The following is a 24017-nucleotide window of genomic DNA, read 5'->3' as shown; positions in this document are numbered from 1 at the left end:
TTTACAATGACATTAAAAGACTTCTTTGGGCTATGTGAGTGAGTATATGTAGGAGTATACATGTATATACATGTATGTGAGATGTATGTATTAAATTGTATAATGTTTGCATTCTGAAAGGATTTCAAAAAGACATAATTAGCATTTATACGAATATTAGTTATACCATTTGAACTATAATGGTACAAATTCACATTCTACGTAACTTGAGGGACTTCTTCGTGTTTTATGTGAATCTGACCATCAATTTTGGAGTAAGAAGAGAGGCAAGTATGGTACCAAACATTTTAGTCATTTTACTTTTTTGAAAAGTTATTGAAGAATTCAGTAATTGCTACATATTTCAGGTTTTCCATGTTTTTAAAACTCAAAACCCTTCTCTTTCAATTCTCATTCGGTGAGGAGCTGCTGATACACATATTAGTGAAGAGCTTGATGTGATGTTGTCTAAGGTCAGCAGAGTAAAATCAAAAGCACAAGCCATAATTTGGATGATCACCTGGTGTGTCTTATGTTTCATTGGTTTTCTTTTCCTGTAAGTTTGTCAGAGGCAGAGTTCAATACAATAATTTTGCTTTGTAAATGCACACTACTCTTTTTTTGGATGTTGTTCTGGCCTGACTTTAATTACAGAAATAATAGATACGTTTCTTTATTTGAGGTGCAGAATGGTGGAGAACAGCAGATGTACATGCTCGATCAGGGGCAACCTTCTTTTCACCACTCTTGGGGATTCCGCCACTGTTTGCTTCTTCAGCTCAGAATCACGATTCATCTTCATTCCATTCGAGGAATACAGGAAAAAATAATCGAGGTGGTCTAGAAAAAGGTAATAGTACAGAAATGTCAAAAGAATATTACAAACCCTGTCCTAGGATAGCAATTTTCAAAGGTGTCTGTGATTTGTATTCTCAAGCATTACCACGTGTGTAGGGTGTTGTTCGGCAAACATTAATATCTCTCCAAAAAGTTACTTGTATTTGAATTTAATCTCACAGTAAAATATTTAGTTGTAAAGTATGGATCTTCATCTTATGTATGTGTTGTGGTTAAGTTTAGTTGGGTTTTAATTTATTTAGTTTGATGAATAAAAGTGATGCCTTTTATCATTGAGTATCCAATAATGTTCACTTAAAATAAACAAAATTGCTTGTGTGGACAGCCTGATGAAATATGGTTCACTATGCTACAACATTAAGTACTCATTATACCCGTCAGTTCTGATGTAATTAAGATTCACTCACAGAGCCAGTCCTGGGGGTAGGCAAGAGGAGGAAGTACAAAGAAGTTCAAGGAAGGGCTCTTTTATTTTATTTCTTTTTTTAAATGTACTTTGTATGCCAGAAAATTATTTTTTTCATCCATGTAAATACATGTTTTGTGGTAAATGAAGTCATGAACAGATAATATGATATAGTGGATGGAGAGCCAACATCAGAAAATCTCAAATTTAAGTTCTGACTCTGAGACATACTGACTTTATGACCTTGGGCAAGTCGTTTATCTCTCAGTGCCCCTAAGCAACTCTCCTAAGATTATAAATGGCAGAGCAGGTGCGTTTGGTAGAGGGCATTTTCTCAATGAAATCACAGATCTGGGTCAAAAAAAGAAAGCCACAGATGCTACAGTAGAAATTCTCAGCTTCCCTTCAACAGTTTTAAATCCTTGATTAGGATTTACAAAGTCCTTCTCTCAGCTCTAATCACTTACAATAACAATGGCATCTCAGTGGACTGCATTTGTCAATTACTTTTTGACGTTTTGGAAATTATTGTCAGTTTTGTATGGAGGTTTTCTTCAGGTTTAAAATGGTTTCTGAAAATTTTTCTTCCCTGTAAATAGTGAAAGATTTCATAACCTAACTTCTTTTCAAAGGGAAAAATATTTCTATAATTGTTTTTTGAGATGCTTTTTTTTTTTCAAGGAGTAAATGGGTCAGTAAATGGAAACAGTCCATCACCTGTCTCTGGCATCAGTACATCTGTATTGGCCGCTACAGCTTCAAGTTCTACAGGACAGACAAAAGCTATGACTCCTGGAGGAGGAAGTCGCAAATGTAATCAGGATCAAACGAAAAATCAGCTTTTGGATGCCAGAGCTGACAAAATCAAAGATAAGGTAAATTGCAATTTGAAAAATATAATATATAGTTACATGGCATAGAGTAGACAAAGGACTAATTATCTACAAGTTAACTTTGTTATTAAATGCTGTGTGTAGTAGTTTTACCAAAATAAATGACTTTTTATTGTGCTAGTAATAGATATCTTCTATTACACCACAAAGGTAAATGATTATGTGGATCTGAATTAAAGAATAAGCTGTGTCAGCTCTATCCAAATATAGTATTGTACTTATTAATAATAAGTAATGATGCAAGAAGAGGATACAAATTCACCTTAGTCATGTGTCATTAGGCAGGCGATATTATGATTTTTTTGATCTCTGAAAACCTGCTGGCTCCTCTTAAGTGCTTTGAATTATTTCCACTTGGGTCTGTCTGCTTTACCTTATATACTTACAAGGTCATCATCTTCACCAAAAAGCCTACGTGAAGGACCTATTCTCTACAGTGTGCCATAGACCTGAATCTTGCCCTTAAAATCTAAGACAGACTTGCAAATAGATATGAATAAAATCAATGAGTGGTAGAATAAAACATTATGACAGTAATTAAATGAAGATGTAGATATACTATATTTTTGTTTATGTTTGAAATACATTAAAAAAATTATATTTATTTTTAGCTTTCAACATTCATTTCCATAAGATTTTGAATTCCAAATTTTTCCCCATCTCTCCCCTCCCCCACCCCAAAACACCATGCATTCTGATTACCCCTTCCCCAAGTCTGCCCTCCCTTCCCTTATCCCCATCTTCTCTCTTTTCTTGGAGGGCAAGATAGATTTCTATACCCCATTACCTGTATTTCTTATTTCTCAGTTGCATGCAAAAACAGTTCTCAACATTCGGTTCTACAACTTTGAGTTCCAACTTCTCTCCCTTCCTACCTCCCCACCTATCCCCACTGAGAAAGGAAGTAATTCAGTATAGGCTATATATGTGCAGTTTTGCTAAAGACTTCCATAATAGTCATGTTGTGAAAGACTAACTGTATTTCTCTACATCCTATCCTGCCCCCCTTTTATTCTATTCTCTCTTTTGACCTTGTCCATTCCTTAAAGTGTTTACTTCTATTTTTTCCCTCTTCCCATTTGCTCTCCCTTCTGTCATCTCCTCCAAACCCCACTTATCCTCTCCTCCCCTACTTTCTTGTAGTGTAAGATAGATTTTCATACAAAATTGAGTGTGCATGTTATTCCTTCCTTAGGCCAGATATGGTGAGAGTAAGCTTCACTTTTTCCCTCTCATCTCCCCACTTTTCCTCTCCATTGAAAAAAGCTTTTTCTTGCCTCTTTTATGAGAGAGAATTTGCCCCATTCCATTTCTCCCTTTCTCCTCCCACTGTGTTCCTCTCTCACCCCTTAATTTTATTTTTTTAGATATCATCCCTTCTTGTTCAACTCACCCTGTGTTCTGATGTAGGAATGGAAACAGTTCAACTTTAGAAAGTCCCTTATGATTTCTCTTTCCTGTTTACCTTTTCATGCTTCTCTTGATTTTTGTGTTTGAAAGTCAGATTTCTATTCAGTTCTGGTCTTTTCATCAAGAATGCTTGCAAGTCCTCTATTTCATTGAATGACCATTTTTTTCCCCCTGAAGTATTATACTTAGTTTTGCTGGGTAGGTGATTCTTGGTTTTAATCCTAGTTCCTTTGACTTCTGGAATATCGTATTCCAAGCCCTTGGATCCCTTAATGTAGAAGCTGGTAGATCTTTTGTTATCCTGATTGTATTTCCACAGTATTCAAATTGTTTCTTTCTGGCTGCTTGCATATTTTCTCCTTGACCAGGAAACTCTGGAATTTGACTACAATATTCCTATGAGTTTTTCTACTCCACCATCTTGGCTCCAACCCCTAAAATACATTTTTTTTGTTCAGTCATTTTCAGTCGTGTCCAACTCTTTGTGACCCCAGTAGCTTATTTTACAGATGAGGAAACTAAGGCAAAACAGGGTTAAACAACTTGCCCAGGGTCACACAGTTAATGTCTGAGATCAGATTTGAACTTAGGGAAATGAGTCTTCCTTGACTCCAGGCCCAGCACTCTATGTATTGCATCACCTCCTTTCCCTAATATATTTGCATATAACGTTTGTTATATAATATGTCCTATCCAGGGCAGCTAGGTGGCACAGCATTTACTACTTCCCTTTCTAGAGGCTCATCAATCATACTTAAATAATATGTTCTAGAATTTTGCCAACTATCAAAGTCAGTATCATGGTCCTGTAATTGTGCCCAATTCCTTTTTTTAAAAAAAACTCTTGGGGTATTGTTCCCTCCCCAGTCCCAACACCATTCTTTTTCTTTCCACAGTCTTTCAAAATCACTGAGCAGTTTTACCTGTCGGTTCTTTCAGTAGCCTAGGATGGAATTCATTTTTGCCCAGTGACTTGGTAGTCTCTTGCCATCTCCTTATCTTTTTCTTTTAATTTCTACTTCATTTATCTATTTTCACTCTAGCTTCCCAATCCAAAGAACATTTTCCTTGTCAGGGAATATCAAAACAGAATATAAACTGAGTAATCCTGCCTTCTTTGTGATGTAAATTCATTGTCAGCATTCCATTCCAGCTTGGAGTGCTGGTCCTATCTGTTCTTTGACCTCCTTGCACTTGCACATCATTTTTATGATGTGATCATACCATCATGGCGTCAGTACCATTCTTGGTATTCATCACCAGTCATACCCCTGGTCTTTCTGAACTTTGATATTCAATATAGACTTGTTCAATTTGCCTCTTTTTTCCTTAAAGGTTTTATTGCTCCATTTTTATGTGTGTGTGTTTATATATACATACATGCACATAAACACACATGTATGTGTATATATGCAGGATGCAGACACATGCATATCTACATGTATATGCATATATATACACACACATGTATGTCACTTGTCAGATATAGTCTCCTACCTGCATTAGAACCCTCCCTTTTTAGGAGTACAATCAAATCAAGCAAATCAATACCTATCTATATTGTCTTCCTTTATTTACCTTTTACCCAACAATCTTGCATTCATGCCATTGCCACAGTAATCTTCTTTATGTCACTCTTTTGGTCTAAAAATCTTCAATAGATTTGTATTTCTTGCTGAGTAAATTCTCAGATTTATTTGTCGGGCATTCAAGGATTCCACAGTCTGGTCCCAACCAGCTTTTTCCCCAATGCATTCCATGCTCTAGCAAATCTGGTCAACTCTCTATCCCCAGAGAATGCTCTGTACTTTCCTATATTTATTCTTTTGTTAATACTATAATCTTTGCCTGGAATATCTTTTCTCTCCCTCTTTCCTACTGAAATCCTACCCATCTTCTAAACAGTACTTTGAATTCCATCCATTGCAGGAAACCTTCCCTGATATCCCTATTGACAATATTTCTTACCCCTCAGATCTAGTAGTATTTTGTTTTATTACTCTTTAATATAACTATTAGCCATTATTGTCTATTATAGTTATGTGCATATGCATTATCTCTTTATTCCAATGTAAACTCTGAGGGTGTCTCCTCTAAATTTCACATCAATCCCAGAACCTAGCACAGTACTCTGCACATATCCAAGAATAGAATTGAATCTTTTCCCCATTGCTTACACTCTTCCTGCTTATGGAAATCTTGTATTTTCACTGCTCTATTCTCCTTGCCTTCTTTGTCTTTATTTCCTTGCAGGTCAATTTATTCTTCCTTATTTTGTCTCTTTTTTCTAAAGTCTTCCCCCTTGCCTTCTCTTATTCAGTTCTTGTACAGTTTATCTCACAAAAGTCTGTCACCCATTTTCTTTCTAGGGGAAACCTAGCAGATGTAAACAACCCCTGGGATCCTCTTTTTAAATTGATAACAGATCTCTGTGTGATTCTAGTAGTCCCACTGGGCACTCTCAGTAACTCCTATTGATTGTGACTGAAAGGGAGAAGCTTTTGCTTTGTCTGACTACTGGGGTTGTTCCTATATTGTCCTGTAATGCTGTCCTCCCTTCGATCTCTACTGCAGGTTCAGCCCTTGTACTAAAATTATCCCTGGAATTCTTTACTCTTTATAATTTTCAGCCAGTTATCTGGTATTCCTAGAACTATTGGTGCTTTTATTATTTTTTTATTATTGTTATTATTATTATCAAATTCATTAATTGTTAATGTCTTTATTTGGGTTTATACTATAATGTAGCAGTCACTTTTGTAAACATGTTCTAGGTGGCACAGTGGATAGAATGCCAGGCCTGGAGTCAGAACAGCATTCACATCCAGCCTCAGACATTTCCTAGCTGTGTGACCCTGGGCAAGTCCCTTAACCGTGTTTGCCTTAGTTTTCTCATCTGTGAAATGAGCTGGAGAAGGAAATGGCAAACCACACCAGTATCTTTGCCAAGAACACCCCCAATGGGGTCATGAAGAGTTGGACACGGCTAAAAAAATGACTTTGCCTGTCTTTCATTTGTCAAAAGATACAGTGGACACTTCCCCTGAGTAATCATTTAATTGGTTTTAGGCTTGCTGCTCTAGTTCTGAGAGGTTTCTTTCTATTCACACATTAATCTTAACATTATTTCACCATTATTGTAGTCTGCCTGCCATTTGGCAGCTTTTTGACGGTTCCATTTCTCTTAGTGTAGTTTTCACAGTCCTTATTTCACTGTAAGTGTCACTTCCTTATGTGCTACATGTTTTTATTATTTTAGACCCCCAAAATTCTTTTTTACCCAGGAATTACCTCATCCATTGAACTTTGTATTTTCATTTTCCAAAAGGGACTTTTGTTTTAGAGACTAACTTCTGGCACTTCTGTCCCTTTACTTCTCTTTCTATATGAAATATCAATTATGCAGACTTTCATTATTTGTCTAGTTCTGTACATCAATGTTTTGTGGGAGTTTTTAGTACCATGTGCTCATTTATGAAAGTGAGACATACCATCTACTTTGAGGAATATTTTTTAGAAGTTTTATTTCTTTGGTTGTAAGAATAACTTAAGTGCCCAAAACACACTGACTTTTTATTTAACAATTTAGGATAGATGAAACTTTAACATTGCCTTCCTGTTAGGAAATAAACAGCTGCTTACCAGTCCCTTGGACCTTACTGTAAAATATGTTAAACCAAGCACTTTTTTCCCAGGAGGTGTAAGTTATTCCTGACCATGAAGTTGTTAGACCCAGACCAAATTCATAATGGTAATGAAATAATCTGAAAAGTATATGTCAAGTCAGGCTCTTAATTTTCTATCAACTAGGTGAAAAATCTGGTTATTTAACTAAATTTAATTATTCATTGCAGAATCTAATTACATAGTGCTAGCATAGAAACACAGTGGGTACTCAAAAATTTCTTGTTATATCAAATTTAGTTAGTTTATTTGTATAAGGGAGTGAGGTAATAAGCATTTATATAGTGTCTGCTATTTGACAGGTGCTATGCTATGCTAAGGTTTTTACAAATTTCTCATTTGATCCTCACAAAAACCCTTCATGGGAGGAAATATTATTTTTTCCCATTTTACAGTTGATAAAACTTGGTGTAAAGATAACCATTTATGCTCAAATGATAATGAAACAATATTTTTTTTTTGGAACTTTCTACATAGTTCTTAGCTGCTTTTCAAAGTTTTCTGCTTTAAAATCATCAAAACACAAAAATGGAAAAAATGGGGCTTGGATCTACTGAGTTCAAATACTCAGATGATTATTATCAATCCCTCTGAAAGTATTTCCTTAGCCAGTATAATGGAGACAAGAATCTAGCTAGATAAAACTGTACCTAACTCTCAGAGCTGTTGTGAACAAATCTGTTAACAATAAAGCAAGTGTTTGTTATGTAAATTTGAGTTTTAATATTAGTCAGTAAACTAGTTGATTATGATTTTCTAAATTTTTTATACGACTGTTGCCTCTTCAGAAAGTCTTAACTCCAGAATGTAGTCCTTGTATCAAAATCTTTCTTGACCCAAAGAGATTCAACCCACTGGAAACCTCTTATCTGATCCCTTTGCTTCCACCTAGTTGAGCTTTGGAAAAAATCACTGTCTGATATTTTCTGTGATATCCACAAGCTCTTGATTAAGAGTACTCAGGTTTACAGGCTTCAAACCATAATAATTTTATTTGCAAAGTGATGGTTACAGAAAGGACCATCACAGAAACTTTTAGAGTCAAGTAGCCAGTCTCTCAGTGAATTTCCTCCCTCTCCTTCCCTGCCCTATATAGATAGTCTCTTGACTCACTCCCAGATAGGGGGAGGTTAGGGTTTGCTCCTCCAGGTAACTTTCACTTTCCATCATAGCTCTGCCTCATTTTGCTCACTGCTGTGGCTTTATTTCCTCCAGTGGTAAAGGAAGTGACCCTAGGTTTTTAAAGGCTGTGTCTGGGGAATGCAATCTTTTGTATCTCATCAAGGTGAATGGCCAGGTTTGGATAGTCTTCTTTCTCAAATCACCCTCAACTGCTTCTTTCTCTTGCTCTTTAGCTTTACTTTTGTGTGTTGACTTCCCCATTAAGCTCCTTGAGGGAGTGTCTCTTTTTCTTTTTGGTATCTCCTGAGCTTAGCACACTTCCTAGCATGTAATAGACGCTTAATGTTTATTGAATTGAATTGAAATTGCATACTAGAATTCTTCTGAGTCAGAAAAGTTTCACGTTGAATCCTGTTGACAAGCTATATCTTTGCTGGCTGAGACTAGCCTAAGAAATAGAGAAACTCTTGACCAGCTGGTTGAAAGGCAGTTCATCAATTCTTTGTCCACAGCAACCCATGAAAGTAGGAAAAATACAAAAATCACTCGGTCTTATGGATCTGCTTTTCTGTCTCTGCCTCGATGGTAGTAGAGGAGCAGAAAACACAATGGGGATTAAGAAGCACATAGTTTTAGAACATCTCAAAGCATTAGTCTGGTTGTTGGTATTCACCATGTGAAATCTTTCTTAATGATAAATGAGTTGGAGGAACTGAAATTATTGCTGACATTTTCACCCTAAATGATATGGGAATTTGCAGCTAAATTACTACACATAATTTAAAGGAGTAGTTCCTAAATAGAGTACTTTTATTAGTAACTAGGAGAGCTCACAAGTTCTCAGAAAAGCAAATAAAGGAGTTGGCAGAGTTGATTTCATTATGTGCCCCAATGCTACGAGAAACATTATTTTAATCAGTTAATCAACATGCAAACAACTATGTACAAACAAGATATATACAGGATAAATGCTAGCTATAAATTAGAGATAATCACCGAGGGAAGGTATTAGCTTTAAGGGGAATAGGAAAGGCTCCTTGACAAAGTGAGAGTGTAGCTGAACCCTGACAGAAGCCAGGAAAGCCAGGAAGTGGAGACAAGGGAAGGAAAGAATTCCAGGCATGCAGGTCACCTAATAAAAAGGCACATTGTTTGGAGATGGGAGGTCTTATTTGAGTAGTAGCAAACAGACTAGGGTGCCACTGGAGTGCATAGTAGTGAAGTACGTAGTAGTAAAGTGTAAGAAAACTGGAAATGTAGGAAGAGTGGTAAGGTTGTGAAAGGCTTTGAATGCCAAATAAAATAAAAAAGGGAAGTTAGGAAGAGAGTGGGGTTTCGGGAAAAGATGATATCAGTTTTGGACAAGCAGGATAGTTTTGAAAGCAATGTGTGGAATTTATTATACTTTTTTTTTTAAAAAGCAAGCATATGAAATGGAAATTCATAGTTTCATGTGGTATTGTCTAACATGCTCTGTATTATGGAAATGCTTTCTTTTTTTGGTGTTTAAGTTCACAATAAAGAAATTCTTCTCCCACCCAATTGAGAATATTCTTTACAGCTCTCTGGAGATATGGTATTCAAATTTGTATCCAAATTGAGATGATGATCTGGCATTTTCCCAGATTGGGTAAGCTATGTGGTATCTCTAACAAAGATGATTTCCTAGCCATGCTCACACACAAACACACATGCACACATGCACACAAATGCATTTATATACATTTATGTATGTGCATGAAAATATCCTTTAGCAAGTAGTAATGAAGCATCTGTATTCCCCAGGAAGTTAACAGTTTTTTCACATATCAAGTGAAATCACAAGCCCCACACTTATAAAACTTGAATAAAGGTATAGATGGCATGTTTATCGAGTTGTCCATTGACACACAAGATCTAATAGATTGTTTCCTGCCTTCTAAAATAGGTACACACTTAATACTTTGAAATATTCATTGAATGGAATGATTTTAATAATAATAGTAAAGTTATAGAGCACATTGGCAGGAAGTATATTATTTTTATTTTAAGATGTGGGTACTAAATATTGGAGAAGTTAAGTGACTTTTTCAGTGTGTTGTGACATGCAGTTGCAGCTCCGACCTCAAATCCATGTCCTCTGATTCCTATTCTGTTGTGCTTTCTACTTCATATCCTGCACAAAAATAATATTTTTAATAAGACATTTTCCCCTTTATGTATTAAGTTTTGCTTCTGTTACCAAATTTGTAATTTTAATTAGAACATACACAATTATCTTGTAAAAATTTTTAGAGTTTCAAAAATTGCATTTGAATATTTTAAAAGAAAAAACCCCAAACAGCAGCATTACATTGAAGACTGAGAAAAATAGGAAAACAAAATTATTTCATTAAATATGAATCCAGGTCCTACTGGTTTGTTGGTTTTCTCTTGCTATTTGTGCCTGTGTGTATGTGCATGTAAGAGTGTGTGTTTGTGCATATTTTTTGTGTCTGTGTATGTAGTTGTATATGAATGTATGAATATCTTCGATAGTTTTTAAAAGGGAGGATGAGGGAATCTGAACTCTTCTCTACATAGATGACATACTGTTAAACAAATAATAAATAGTTTTCAATGATAATAATGATGTTTGTAATGAATACTGAATATATTTCTGCAATATTCATGGGAATTAGGCTTCCTTAAAAGCCATGGCAGAGTTGGTGACCATATAGCTTCAGTGATTCTTTCTAAGTGTTGTACTGTTGGATATCCTTTAGAGGACAAAAGCTATGTCTTGCTAGATCAGGAATCCAAATCCCAATGGGTACAAAAAATTTTATCAAAGGAGTAAGAGAATACTATGATTGGGTTTTGGGGACTATTTTCCAAACAGTGAAGTTAAAAAATTTTTTTTTGCTATGTCTTTGGACAAGCATATCCCATTCTTACTAAGTATGTTAACAAGGCTTTAATTCCATTTATAATAACAGTTCTGTGAATCAGGATGCTTGTCTCTGTTCTCAGTCAAATCAAAAGCAAAAACAAACTGGAGATGAAACATGATGTCAAAAACTATAGTGAGAATAGAATTTTTTTTGATAAGAAATAGAACCACGGACATTTATTTGACTACGTTTTGATATACATTGAACAATTTTGTGATAGTACAATATTATTATATAATGAATAATATTTTCTTTGTGAAAAAAATAATTAGCATCTTTCTTTCTTATGTGCATATGCCTGGTCAATCATTTCTGTCCTTTCATATTGAAAAAATGACATGGCAAGCTAAAGCATATGGGAATTAAACACAACTGAGCACCACTGTGCTAGAAAAATGGAGCATTTCCCTTATTTTAGCATTTCTAAGAGCCTCAGTTTGCACGGAAGAGGGAATAGAACTAAATTTGTAATTTCAATATATTCCAAACACAAATTATAGTAAGGAAATTAATACTTAAATATATTTCAAAATGTTCATTTGTAAGCTTGCCTTGCATATCCACCAAACAATACACAACTTCACTTTTTTTGTTTCAGAAACATAGTAGAAAACTAGAAATGTGTCCTTGATACTGATACTTGATACTTTTCTAATATCCTGTGATATGTGAAGTTCAGTTGAATCAATTTGTTCAGATGATTACATTTATCACTTGTAATTTTCTTCTTTCATTTTGAGAATGAAACGTTATTTGAAACCACATTTAGGTACTAAAAATTCGATTCCATTTGGAAAACAGAATCTTGATAAACTGTTTGTCTTTTCCCAGAAACCAAGAAAGAAAGCCATGGAAAGTTCAAGCAACAGTGACAGTGACTCAGGCACATCCTCAGACACCTCAAGTGAAGGCATCAGTAGCAGTGACTCTGATGATTTAGAGGAAGATGAAGAGGAAGAAGAAGACCAAACTGTTGAAGAAAGTGAAGATGATGATTCTGATTCAGAAACTGAAGCACAACATAAAAATAAAACCAAGGTACAACCACCATGTCTAGATTTGAGTACTTTTAATTTTCAATTAACAGATTCATGTTTACTGTAAATCAATCATACAAATATTGTTTTTAAAATAAAATTTTCCCCCTTATTTTTACCATTTATATAAAGGAAGAGGCAACATGAAATAGTGAGTAGAGGTCCAGTCTTGGAGTCAGGGAGACCTGGCTTCAAGTCCTGCCTCTTACATCTGTTATCTGTGGGCAAGTCACTTAACCTCTAAGTGCCCCTAGCCTAGGCAATGCACTGAGGCTGTAGGTTAACCTACAAAATGTGAATCCATTTAAGGAGAGCAAGGTTTCCGTGGGGATTCAATTATTGATGGAGACACAGGATTTTCGTTCTCCCTGCTCCCACCTCCAGACTGACATTTTCTCCATTCCTAGGAGCTGTAGTTTTTTTCAAGTAGGTAAAAAAAGGAGATTGAGTAGAAAACATATGAACGAGACAATCATGAACTTCTTGTGAAATATTTTTACAACTTTTTCATTTGATCGTTAGAATTTTTTAAGAAGTCCCTTCTGTTTGGTCATATTCTATGTGATTACCTTATGGACTCTGTTCTAGAGCTATAGAGAAATTTAAAAAAAAATATCTCCTTACAGGTGCTATTGCATGGTATTATGGACCTGAAGTCAGATGGACAAAAAGTAACTGAAAAGTCCCAAGAAAAAAGAATACACCAGCCAATACCTCTTGTGTCTGAACCTCAGACCCACTCATCATTCCAATCCCAGCAGAAGCAGCCTCAGGTTTTGTCACAGCAGCTTCCCTTTATTTTCCAAAGCTCTCAGGCAAAGGAGGAATCTGTGAACAAACACACCAGTGTAATACAGTCTACGGGATTGGTGTCCAATGTGAAACCTTTGTCTTTGGTAAATCAAGCCAAAAAGGAAACTTATATGAAACTTGTAGTTCCTTCTCCTGATATACCCAAAGCAGGGAATAAAAATACCTCTGAAGAATCTAACCCTTTGACCAGTGAATTGAGATCCAAACGGGTAAGCAAACTTAATGGATTGGATGTCAGTCTTGAGACTGAAATTGTAGCTGATGAAATATTTTTTGAATTGTTTAATATGTAACTAGCATTCAGTTATTGGAATTTTGCCTTACAGACTTTCAGGAAAATTGTTTTGTAGATTGAAGAAAAATTTTAAACATTTACAAAAATTTTTAATTTATGGAAAAACCAAAAATGTTCTGTGGTAAATCATAAATCTTTGATTTAAGGGAAGATTAAAAAAATTCTATTGCCTCATTCTACAGCATCTAAAGAGAAGCTTAATATATATGTTGTACTAGGGATATATTAAATAAAGTGAAGACAATAAGGACACAAAAAATGTTCCAATAAACCACTGTATTCTGAGAATCAGCAAAAGATACCTTCTACTTAAATAGTTCTTTTAAAAAAATGAAGATCAGAAATATGAAGAAATTTATGCTGATGGAATTCGCATATAGGAAACCAATACTAGCCATCCTTAACCATTTTATACTATATCCAAATTACATTGTTCATTATTTAACAAATATTTATGGAACCCATACTCCCTATATTCAAGACATGACAATCTATATTGTGAGGGATTCAAAGACTTCTCTCTGATATAAAGCCACTTATGATATGGTAATAAAATAAACAAGATTTTTTTCAGATAAGAGTTTAAGCCCAAACTAAAATTCTGAGTTAGAAAATCGCTCGTTTGTCTCCTCATTCATTCTATAGCCATGTAAGTTCCTTGATTTTTTTATTTCTTGATCCCCATAGCTCCATGTGGAAGTAGGCTTGTTAATTACTAAAGAAATTATACAGGATTCTCTGGTTGCTTCTCAGTACTCATGTTTTATTATGTAAAGGTTCATTGCAAAATGAAATCAAGTAATACCACATAGTCAAATTTGCCATTGTGCCAACCTGTGCCAACCTGCGTCAGGAGCCTGGGCATGATTCATAACTGACTAGAGTATCACAAGGTTTTGTTTCTGTTACTCACTGTTTTCCATATCAAAGCTATTTCCATCTTTGCAGGAAGAATTTAACTTTGGAAATTCAGGTTCTTCTTTAGATCTAAAATGTATTAATAATTTCATTTGGGAATTAAATTTTTCATATACTCATGTATACTTCATATACATTTTTGATGATGGTTTAATGAAATTTAATTTGTTTTACTTGTACTGGAGATATCTTCTAGAGGTAACAGTGTTTCCCCCCCATGTACAGAAATAAATTGCATGGTACAGTTATAATTACTGATTCCCCATACCCTTACCAGTTCACATTATTGAGTAGATAAAGTGGCATGAGCTGCTATGTGATCCAACTAATTTTTAACTTTCTCTTCTAAGTACATTTGTCCCTCTTGCTTCCAACATGTCACAAATATTTATTTACTGTCTAGTGGGGTAAAGCATTAGATAAGGTGCTCTGGTGGGAGAGGAAAATGAATGGAGCTTAGCTCCTTCCCTCAGGAAGTTTTCTCTCTAATAAAGGATTTGACGGATATATTAGTTATTGCAGTTAAATGGTTTGCAATATGCGGTAAGCAACACATAAAAGGAGCACTATGAGTAAAGAGGCAGGAGTACACGTGAGGAAGATAGTGCTTCCCTTTGGGATTATCAGAAAAGGTTTAATGGAAGATGACAGTTTAACTGTGCCTTGAAGAATGAGCGATATTTCAAATAGTATAGAGGATTCCCTCCATGTGAACAATTGCAAACATGCTAGAAGAAATGCATGAAAAATAGCAAGTGATCACATTTTGCTGAAATATCAAATATTATAGCTATGGAAGGGTAAATTAGGGCTAGATGGCAAAAGGACCTTGAGTGACAGAATGTACAATAGATTTTTATTTTGTTCGGCAGTAGTGAATAACTGGAAGGTTTTTCATCATGGACATGACAAGGTTAAAACAGGTCTGGAAGAGGATTAATCTGGCAAGTGGAAAGTGCCAGGAGGACTTCAGCTTGAATATTACATCATAACACTTGTTGACTTATTGACAAGTCAGCTTCTTATGGAGATAATAATATCCATAATATTTATCTCACAGGATTGTTGTGAAGTTCTAAAGAGATAGCTAGCATTTATAGAGCTAGAATATATCTAGTACTTTAAGGTTTGCAAAGCATTTTACAAATATTATCTTATTTTTCTTTATAACAACTTTTGAACAGTAGGTATTACTGTTATCCTCACTTTATAATTGATAAAACTGAGGCGGATATAGGCTAAGTGACTTGCCCAGGGTCACATGGCTAAAAAGTCACATGGCTCCATGAGGTAGGATGTGAACTCAGGTCTTGCTGACTCTAGGTCCACCACTCTAGCTGGTGAGCCACCTTGCTGCCTCTGACAGAAATTATTTACATAAAGCATTTTGAAAACCTTAAAGCACAATGTAAAAGCTGACTAAAAGGAGGGATTTGAAGTATAAGCATATGTACATAAAAGAAAAACTCGTTAATAGGATATAAAGTAGTTTGGTTGTGAGATAATGAGAATCTGAACCAAAGAGTTGACGGTGGATATGAGAAGGGAAAATGGATTCAGAGGGAAAATGTGAAGAAAAACATGGTAGAAGTTTTGATGAATAGATACGGTCTCTAAAGGGAGTAGGATTTAAGATGTCAGGCCTGGACAAAGACAGTAGGAAAGAAAGACCAACTTCAGACATGATAAGGCTATATTCAGTTCTATAGACCAAGCTCTATCTCCCACTACCTTTTCCCTTGAAGTGATTCAAATATTGCCATATATGCATTCCTAATTCTCAAATACTGAAGGAAAAACCAAAAATTTCTTGATAGGAGGAGGCATGGTACATTGTAGTATTGACTTTTTATGTTTCAACAGGAACAGTTCAAACAGACATTCCCAGCACAGATAAAGAAACAAGAATCATCTAAAAGCCTGAAGAAGGTTATTGCAGCTTTGTCAAGTCCAAAAGCAATCTCTAGCTCACCAGCTCATCCCAAACAAACAACATTAGAAAATAACCACTCTAATCCATTCTTGACAAATGCACTTTTAGGTAATCACCAACCAAATGGAGTTATTCAGAGTGTCATCCAAGAAGCTCCTTTAGCACTTACCACCAAAAGTAAAAGTCAAAGCAAGATAAATGAAAATGTACCTACTTCAAGTAATATCCCTTTTTCTTCACCTGTAAATTTAAGTACATGTGGGAGAAAAACATCGGGCAATCGGACCCCTGTAATGTCCTCTACCTCTCCTGTACTGCATGGTCCAGGGAAGGAAAAATCTGTCAGCAATAATGTTATAACTACAGTAAATCCACAGCATCACCTTCCTTCTGCAAAATCCATAGTGGAACAATTTAGAGGAACAGATTCAGACATTCCCAGTAGTAAAGACTCTGATGACTCCAACGATGAGGATGATGAGGATGATGAGGATGAAGAAGATGATGATGAAGATGATGAAGATGATGATTCTGATGACAGCCAATCAGGTTATTTTCTATTTTTAAATGATTAAAAGTTTTACTATGACAGCTCTTTGAATGCAGATATTTCCCAGAGTCTTTTAACTTGACAAAGCTCACAGTTGTAAATCACTATAAATATTTTGTCATTCAAATGTCTAGATATCAGTATATTTTTAATCCTGTATAACTCCAAAGAGTATGTCTTCCTGATGCATCAGTTTTATCTTCAGCTTTGTCACTGGGTTGACACTGGGCAAATTAACAACCTTAAAATTGATTCACCTCATGTATATATCCACACACACAAAAAATTGTCAGCTAGCTTACACTGCATCTAGGCATAGTCTATTTCCTCTCATTCCACTCTTGTTTATCATGTCACTGAGATTTAAAAAAAACAACAACAGCAAACCAGTGGCTCAGCATCAATTAAATTTAATCAGAATTTATCCATGAACACAAATTTCTATGAAAATCTACGAGATAGTTTCACAAATTTACTTGTGTAAACCACCTGCTTTTATTAGTTTACCACGTCATTGAGACACTTTCCATTCATTTGATTATGAATGTTTCTGTGCCTTAGTTTCTCCATTGAATAAAATCACTTTGCACTCTGTAATCTGAGTTTATCATATGGAAAGTGCAACATAAAAAGGTAATGTGTTGGTTTAAAAACTAATATTGACAGTATTTTAAATGTAGCTATTTAAGTTATACACTGAAAACACTGGCAGCTCGGTGGTGCAGGGGACTGACCACGGTACCTGGAGTCAGGAAGATCTGAGTTTCAATCCTGCCTCAGTCCTTTCTAGCTGTGCAACATTGGGCAAGTCATTTACCCACTGTTTGCCTCAGTTTTCTTCGTCTGTAAAATGTGGATAATAATAACATCTACCTCCTAGGATTGCTGTGAGATTAGAATAAGAAAAACATTTGTAAAGCACTTTGCAAACCTTAGAGTGCTACATAAATGCTGGCAATTGTTATTGTTGTTTACTATTATTATTATCAAATAGACTCTAAGAGTATAATTTTGATAGCTGAGTGGCTCAATGGATAGAGTACAGTACTGTGCCTGGAGTCCGGAAGTTCCAAGTTCAAATCCGGCCTTACACACTTAATTAGCTTGTGACCCTGGGAAAGTCAATTAACCTCAGTTTGCCTTAATCCACTGGAGAAGACAATGGCAAACCACCCTAGAATCTTTGTCAAGAAAGCCCCGTAGACAGTATTGGCATGTTGGGGTCCACGGGGTCACAGAGAGTTGGACATGACTGAATATCTGAACAGCAAAGTATGATTTTTAAATGATAGAGTGGTAAAGGGAAAGAGTACACATTTGTATAACACCTTTTACATGTTCTAGGGGCTGTGCTATGCACTAAACTAAGCAATTTTGCATGGCAAACATCCACACATATTAGTTTCTTTCCTACAAATACTGGCTATTCAAACATTTCATTTGGTATGAGAATGGCCAAGCTGAAATCTGGAGGTCATGGGCCCATTATAATCTACAATTACTTTTTCTTTCCCCTTTGTAGAATCAGATAGTAATTCTGAATCCGATACAGAAGGGTCAGAAGATGATGATGACGAGGATGATAAGGATCAAGATGAATCAGATAGTGATACTGAAGGAGAGAAACCCCCAATGCAGTTGAATAAAACAACTTCCTCTGTCAAAAGCTCTTCCATCAGTCTCACGGCTCACTCAGCACCACTTAATCTCCAAGTAGCCAAACCTCCAGGCTCTGCTCCTGCTGCCTTATGTCCTGAATCCCAGTCACCCGTTTTCCTCAGCACTCCTTCTTCTACACTTACTTCAAGTCCACACTGTGGTACTTAAACTTTATTTTTATCGTTGTAAAATACAGTGTCAAAACTGAGGCAAGAATATTTGTAAAAATGTTCTATAGATAATCTCAGTGGAATAAAATGTTGTAACTGGACGAGTGTTGGGTAGTTCAGATTGAGACTATTTATTCGCTAAAGTTAATAACTTTTACCTTATGATGCACTTATTTAAGAATGTGAACATTTTTCAGCTCCTGCTTTAGCATTTAGTAACTGAAGAGTTTGTGCTGTTATAGATTCAAATTTCTTTGTATTTCTAAAGGAGAATTTGAATTGTTACTTGAGATTTAGTTGACCAACTCGCCAGCTAATTGGAAAAGGCTCTGATTTTTTCTGTATGTGTGTGTATGTATGTGTATGTGTGTGTATATATGTACATATACACACACATATATATATGTATATATGTCATGGACAGAAATCGAACCACTAAAGTGATAAACATTTGTCCATATAATCATATTCCTTTTCATTTTATAAGACAAGGCCCTGTTATGCTATTTTTGACCTCAGATCCATCCACGTAACTTAAATGTTTTTAACTTTGTAGACTGCTTTCTAAAATATTTGTACAGTAAACTATTGAATAAGAAAACACTAAAATAATGGCTTAGGTAAAAATTTGCTCTGTAATCTATTCTCAGTTTAGACATTTTCATATTCTTTAATATGTCCTGCATCCTGTCTCAGTGATTTCTTCCATAGCAGACTAAGTAGGAGAAGTCAATACATTCTTGAGGTTGTATTCTGTTCCTTTTTCTAGAGAATAATGATAGACTTGTAGACCCTTGAAGTCAAAAGGATCTTATAGGTCTTTCTTCCGGTCTCCCAAATTCTTCAAAGAATTCCCTTGAACATAGCTTTAACAGATGGTTTGCTCATTTTGAAAAACTTTGCTATACAAGAATTCCATGAAACCTGTATAAAACTCATGAAATAACATAACAAAACTATACTCTTTCCAAATTGACAAAACAGAAAGAAAATATTTCATAAAAGTTTTAAAAATTTAAACCTTTGTTGACCTTTCTCTAAACTTTTTCTTATATTAATCAGTTGGATTTTCTCTAAGGTACTTCCAAAAGGAGGAGAGTAACAGATGAGCGGGAACTTCGCATTCCTTTGGAATATGGGTACGCTTAATGAACTTGCTCTTTTTTCCCCCCAAATATTTTTTTAAAATATTGTTTCATAAACAAAATGCCTGCGTTCCTTTTCTTGCTCATTAGTAAAAAGAACAAAAAGGTTTTACAAACTGAATCAGAGATGTTAAGGAACACAGTTAACGTATCTAAAACATACTGGAATAGAAATGCTAGTGTTTATGAAGCTGATATTGGACTCAAACTGTAAAATGTGTACAGTCAAGCATGAACAAACATGGAACAATACAGTGAGGTGGGAACACAACAAAACGGCAAGAGAGCTGAAAATGAGTCAATACGGCTAAAGGCAAAATCGCAGGAAAGTCGTACCAGGAGTAGTAACATCAGGAAACCACAGCCAATAGAAATGAGTGACAGAACAAAACCAAATGGGAATGATGAGAGGAGGACTGAGATATAATACCAGCTTATTATTAAAAGTACATGAGCTAACTCTGATCAATGCAGTGATCTGTGACAATTGCAAAGGACTCGTGTTGAGATTTTGCTGTCTACCTTCAGATAGGGGAATGACAGCTTCTGAGTGCAGATTGAAGGATTTTTTTTCCTCCTTTTTTTGCTTCTTTTTTTCTTTTTTTACCTATTTTTACCTTTTTTTTTTTAACCTTTTTTTACCTTTTTAGTCATGGCTAATGTGGAACTGTATTTTACATGACCTCCTACATAAAAGGGGTATTGAATTTTTTGCCTCCTCAGTGGATGGGGAAAGGAATAGAGGGAAGGAAAGAATTTGGAACTGAAAAGAAATGTAAAGTACATGAGTTACAGAGAAAAAATAACTGAAGGGTAAATTTTTCTCTTTTGACATTGAAACTCCAGATGTCAAATACCATGACTTATCTACAGGAAGCTGAGGTATTGAAAGGTATTCGTTCCTATGATAGTCATAATTAAGTGGATTCCTATTTGTAAATTAAATATCAGATTAACATGTAATGACTTAAAATATTAAAATATTGTTCTAAATAAGGTATTTCTTAACTCATATTTCTGTTACATATAGCTGGCAAAGGGAGACAAGAATAAGGAACTTTGGAGGGCGCCTACAAGGAGAAGTAGCATATTATGCTCCATGCGGAAAGAAACTTAGACAGTATCCTGAAGTAATAAAGGTATGTATTTTTCTTTCAATGGTTAATATATTCAGTATCTATTAAGCATGCTTAAAATGAAATAATGTGTACTCATTCCTCAAATAAAGTTCCTTGATACAAAATTATCCTCCCATGTGAGTCTAATCTACCTTAACCTATTTCTAAATTGACCACTTAAAACTGCATATCCCCTTGATAGAATATGCAAAACATGACTCCTGAAGATAGCTGTACATCAAAGCTGAGTTGTAATTATTAAAACCTGAAGTGGAAAAATATGTGATTTTTTCAGTATCTCAGCAGAAATGGAATAATGGATATCTCAAGGGACAATTTCAGCTTCAGTGCAAAAATAAGAGTGGGTGACTTCTATGAAGCCAGAGATGGACCGCAGGTATCCACTTTTTAAAAAAGTAAAGTCTTTGATCCACGAGTAGTAACAATCTAGATGAAGTGATTTTCACTACACTCTGGAACATTCCCTCTTGTTAGGTAATTCATAAAGCTATACTTTATGCCGAACACTTAAGGACTCAAACTACTATCTTATAGTAACAAGGAGCTTTGAGATTACATTTTCTTAAAAAATAGAACTTTTCTTCTACTAGTATTTTGGTTTTTTAAATCATGATTAAGGAATTTTTGTAAGTATAATTTGTGTGTTGCTAAAATGTCTTGTTTTCTCGGTGTGGTGATAAAATAACTAAGGAGATTTGAAATAATCAGTAAAGAATATTAGATTCATAATAGCTGGAGAATTTATTAACTTAATCAGAATATCTCTGCTTCAAAGAGGATAAGATAATCATGAAAAGACAACAATTTTAATGGAAGAACATTACCTGCAATGCTGTGGGACTTCTTCACAAATTTGATAATTTCCTATTATTTTTTTCTTGGTTTCTTAAACTCAGTAGGTAAGTTTCCTGTCCAGATTTACTTAACTAAACGCATTCTGAGTTTTCTTAAATGTCAATGTTGTCATACCTTGTCTTGACCAAGATAGTTGGCGGAGTAGGTGACCACATCAGATAATCAGCCAATATGTATTTATTAAATGTGTTCAATGGACCTACCCTGTAAACTAGCCCCATCACTATCATTTTTGTTCTTGTATTTCAATATTTTTTGTTGACTTATTTTTTCATACTATTTTCAAGTCTTTAGTATTTGATGTATATTTTGTTGTATTATGCTTCTTTTTCTCTTCATTGTCATCATCTCCATGGAAAGCAGCCTTCTCTAAGAGCCAGGAGACTCTGGAGCTAGGTCTTGTTCTCAAGTATATCCAAAGCAAGTCATTTCATCTTCTTTTCCCTCAAACTCTTCCTCTGTAAAATAAGTTTAATAATACATTCTTTTTATATTCTTTTATTATTATAATTTTTAGTGATACATGTTTATTATAAGAATGATTATAAAATTAAAAGTGAGAATTAATATAATTAATATAATATAATAATGTAATTAATATAAAGTAAAAAGGGTCAAAAAAAGGCTTTGTAATGCATGGTGTGTTTATCCAGATCCTATAATAACTTGCATTGACATACACCAGCCCTTCCTTTTGGATGTAGATGTACCATCTCCTAGGAAACTGGAAATATGGGCCCTGAAGGAGACTGCACCTTAGGAACAGACACACTAACCCCTGTAGTTCAGTCTACAAAGGGAGAACAAACATGACGCCACCTATGTGGTAACATGTGAATAATAGGAAACAGATTGCTTGGCTCATGCTGCTCAGTTGTCCATGCAGCCCTGCCCTGTTGGTGCCTCCTTTGCTTGGTTCTCATTCTCAGTCTTTGCAATGCATAGAAATCACAACCACTCAAAAGAATATGCCAACAGTCTTTACTTCTCTTAATTAAGAGAAATCAAATTGTGTCATTTTTCCAATATACCATTCTAAACACTGGTCTTGAAATCAGATGACTCTCACATCTATTAGCTATGTGTTCTTGGAAAACTTAACTTTAAACAACCCCCCCTAAAAAACTAACCAGATTTCTCAGTTATCTTACTTTGACGTTCCAAATATTTATCCCTCAGACATTATGAGCCATTTTCTCAGGATATACTAGCAACCTTCTGAGTGTTAATTTTCCTTACTTGAGAGAGACAGTGTCTTGAAAAGTTACATTAATCTTAGAGTCAAAAGAAAGGGTTTTAAGTTTGAATTTTATACTTACTAGTTGTGTGACCTTAGGCAAACAACTTAATCTTTGAGTCTTTGGGGAAAAAACAACATTTTTACTACCTATTTCACAAGGTTATAGAGAAATTATTTTGTAAAGCTTTATATAAAACATTGTATAAATGTGAGTCTTCATCAAGTGTCCACCTCAGACAAAATGACCAGCTTTCTGGAGCTGCAGATGGTGGAAGCCACTCAGAGATGACTCCTCCATCCTTTGGAAGCACTCTTCCAATTCATCCTTACTGCACTACTTTCTTCCATCTTCTTTTCATTGTATTTTTTTGGAAGGTTTTTGTTTTGTTTTGTTTTGCAGGGGTGAGGGGTATAGTGGGAGAAAGAGGGACATCATGATGATAGGTGAAATTGGCCATTGCTCCTTACATGGAAAGACATCTACCATGAATGCAGAGTGATTCATCAGTCTTCCAGCTGTCATTCCCTATTGAAGTTATCTCTAACTTCCATTCCCTTGTTTTACCAGGTTTAGGCAGAAGCAATGAATCAGGAAGTGGAGCTAAAGGAACCAATTATATATAGATCTTCCTTGCATGTTCTATGAGCAAATTGTTAATGGAACAATTTATTTTTCTTCATTTGTCTTCTTTATGAGTCTTCTTTAAAAAATACTACTTAGAGTATTTATAGGCAAGATGTTGGAGCATAGGCTGGGACCCAGTTGAATTCTCCCAACATTCCCCTCCAAAAAATTTTAAAAAAATGTTTAAAATCAAATTTTGGGGCAGTAGATCCAACTAAAGGCAAAAGGGAGGCATTTTTTCCAGTTTAAGACAACTTAGGAGGTCTGCAGGCAAGATCTGTAACATTGGGATGGGTACAGTCCTAGAGTGCAGTAGGAGAAGCCTTGGAGGTAGTTGTGACAGCAGAGCAGTAGTAGCAGTAGCTTCACGAACT

At 35.2% G+C, this 24017-nt stretch overlaps 1 protein-coding gene across 44 annotated transcripts in view; it reads left to right on the top strand.

The window, feature by feature from the left end:
* The window catches only part of BAZ2B (bromodomain adjacent to zinc finger domain 2B), a 353036-nt gene that overhangs the window by 231119 nt on the left and 97900 nt on the right, over window positions 1–24017 (top strand). For 25 of the 44 annotated variants that reach the window (XM_072612087.1, XM_072612065.1, XM_072612067.1 and 22 more), the window contains 9 exons: window positions 662–829; window positions 1925–2118; window positions 12096–12302; window positions 12928–13323; window positions 16191–16809; window positions 18333–18629; window positions 19718–19778; window positions 20815–20923; window positions 21198–21299. In XM_072612087.1, coding sequence (XP_072468188.1) covers window positions 662–829; window positions 1925–2118; window positions 12096–12302; window positions 12928–13323; window positions 16191–16809; window positions 18333–18629; window positions 19718–19778; window positions 20815–20923; window positions 21198–21299 — 2153 coding nt within the window. The remainder of the gene's footprint in view (window positions 1–661; window positions 830–1924; window positions 2119–12095; window positions 12303–12927; window positions 13324–16190; window positions 16810–18332; window positions 18630–19717; window positions 19779–20814; window positions 20924–21197; window positions 21300–24017) is intronic. The other 19 variants (XM_072612090.1, XM_072612092.1, XM_072612064.1 and 16 more) reach the window with 5 other exon arrangements.

This window comes from Notamacropus eugenii, chromosome 5 (genome assembly GCF_028372415.1).
Source record: "Notamacropus eugenii isolate mMacEug1 chromosome 5, mMacEug1.pri_v2, whole genome shotgun sequence".
In the NCBI taxonomy this organism is placed as follows: Eukaryota; Metazoa; Chordata; class Mammalia; order Diprotodontia; family Macropodidae; genus Notamacropus; species Notamacropus eugenii.
This window is presented reverse-complemented; position numbering and strand designations above follow the sequence as displayed.